The 1,845-nt window shown below is 67.9% G+C and overlaps 1 protein-coding gene across 1 annotated transcript in view; it reads left to right on the forward strand.

Moving 5' to 3' along the window:
* The window catches only part of MYO1A (myosin IA), a 9,269-nt gene that overhangs the window by 5,833 nt on the left and 1,591 nt on the right, over positions 1-1,845 (forward strand). Inside the window, exons 20-22 of the mRNA XM_026049902.1 lie at positions 390-464; positions 1,098-1,232; positions 1,306-1,412. Of these exons, the coding sequence (XP_025905687.1) occupies positions 390-464; positions 1,098-1,232; positions 1,306-1,412 (317 nt within the window). The remainder of the gene's footprint in view (positions 1-389; positions 465-1,097; positions 1,233-1,305; positions 1,413-1,845) is intronic.

Here is a 1,845-nt window from a genome sequence, read left to right on the forward strand (position 1 = left end):
CCTTCCTTCCTTCCTTCCTTCCTTCCTTCCTTCCTTCCTTCCTTCCTTCCTTCCTTCCTTCCCTCCTTCCCTCCTTCCCTCCTTCCCTCCTTCCTTCCTCGTCTCCTCCGCCCTGCTCCATTCCCGCTATGAGAATTGGTGTCCCCATGAGTGCTGCTGTCCCCATGAGCGTTGGTGTCCCCCCATGTGTGGGTGTCCCCCCATGAGTGTTGGTGTCACCATTAATGCCTACTGGTGCGGCCACCAGGTCCCGGGGCTGCCCGCGCCCTGTCCTGCTGCCCCTCCGCTCTGTCTCGCCCTGCGCACGCTGTCGGGCCGGGGTCCCCGTGTCCCCATGTCCCCCTGTCCCTCATCCCCATGTCCCCGTGTCCCCATGTCCCCCGCTGCAGGTGCGCAGGACCTACAAGAAGTATTTCCGCTCCGGGGCCAGCGCCCGCCTGGCCAACTTCATCTACCGGCGGCTGGTGAGTGCCGGGCATGGGGCCGGGCTGTGCGGCGCTGCCCGTGGCGCCCGCCATGCCCAGTGCCACCGCCGTGCCCCGTGTCCCCGGGGTGCCCCGTGTCCCCATGGTGCCTGATACCCCCGTGGTACCTGGTGCTGCCGCAGTGCCCAATGTCCCCATGGTGCCCGGTGTCCCCTCAGTGCTGATGTCCTCGCAGTGCCCGATGCCCCCGTGGTGCCCAATACCTCCACGGTGCCTGATGTCCTCACGGTACCCGGTGCCCCCATAACGCCCGGTGTCCCCACGGTGCCCAGTGTCCCCACGGTGCCTGATGTCCTCGCAGTGCCTGATGCCCCCACGGTGCTCGATGCCCCCATGGTGCCCAGTGTCCCCATGGTGCCCAGTGTCTCCATGGGGCCCGGTGCCCCCAGGGTGCCCGATGTCCCCACAGTACCTGATGCCCCCGTGGTGCCCGGTGTCCCCTCGGTGCCCAGTGTCCCCTCGGTGATGTCCTCGCAGTGCCTGAGGCCCCACGGTGCTCAATGCCCCTGTGGTGCCCGACATCCCGGCGATGCCTGGTGCCCCCACGGTGTGCAATGTCCCCGTGGTGCCCGATGCCCCTGCGGTGCCCGGTGACGCCCCCGCGCTCCCCAGGTGCAGCGGTTCCTGCTGGGGCTGCGAAACAACCTCCCTCCGCTGGCGGTCGCAGACAGGACGTGGCCCCCGGCGCCCTACGGCTTCCTGGGCAGCGCCAACGAGCAGCTGCGGGACATCTTCTACCGCTGGAAGGTGGGTGCCGGGCGGGCAGGGGCCCTGGGGACCCGGCAGCGTCGGTGGCACCGCGTCCCCCCTGTGCCCGCAGTGCAAGAAGTACCGGGAGCAGCTGACGCCGCAGCGGCGGGCGCTGCTGCAGGCCAAGCTGTGCGCCAGCGAGCTCTTCAAGGACAAGAAGAGCCTCTACCCCAAGAGGTGACCCCGGCCGCCTCGGGGACAGACGGACGGCACGGGGGGAGCAAGGGGGGGACAGTGTGCACAGCGGGACATGGGGGCATGGGGCAGGCGGGTGCACGGGGGAGCATGGGTCCGTAGGGTGCACGGGGGAGATGGGGCCATAGGGTGCCCAGAGGAGGTGGGTGCATGGGGGGAGATGTATCCATAGGGTGCATGGGGGGAGATGGGGCCATAGGGTGCATGGGGGGAGATGGGGCCATAGGGTGCCCAGAGGAGGTGGGTGCATGGCAGGAGATAGATCCATAGGGTGCATGGAGGAAGATGGGTCCATAGGGTGCCCAGAGGAGGTGGGTGCACAGGGGGAGATGGATCCATAGGGTGCCCAGAGGAGGTGGGTGCATGGCAGGAGATAGATCCATAGGGTGCATGGAGGAAGATGGGTCCATAGGGT

Source organism: Nothoprocta perdicaria, unplaced genomic scaffold (assembly GCF_003342845.1).
Source record: "Nothoprocta perdicaria isolate Ctin4 unplaced genomic scaffold, notPer1 scaffold_627, whole genome shotgun sequence".
Classification (NCBI taxonomy): Eukaryota; Metazoa; Chordata; class Aves; order Tinamiformes; family Tinamidae; genus Nothoprocta; species Nothoprocta perdicaria.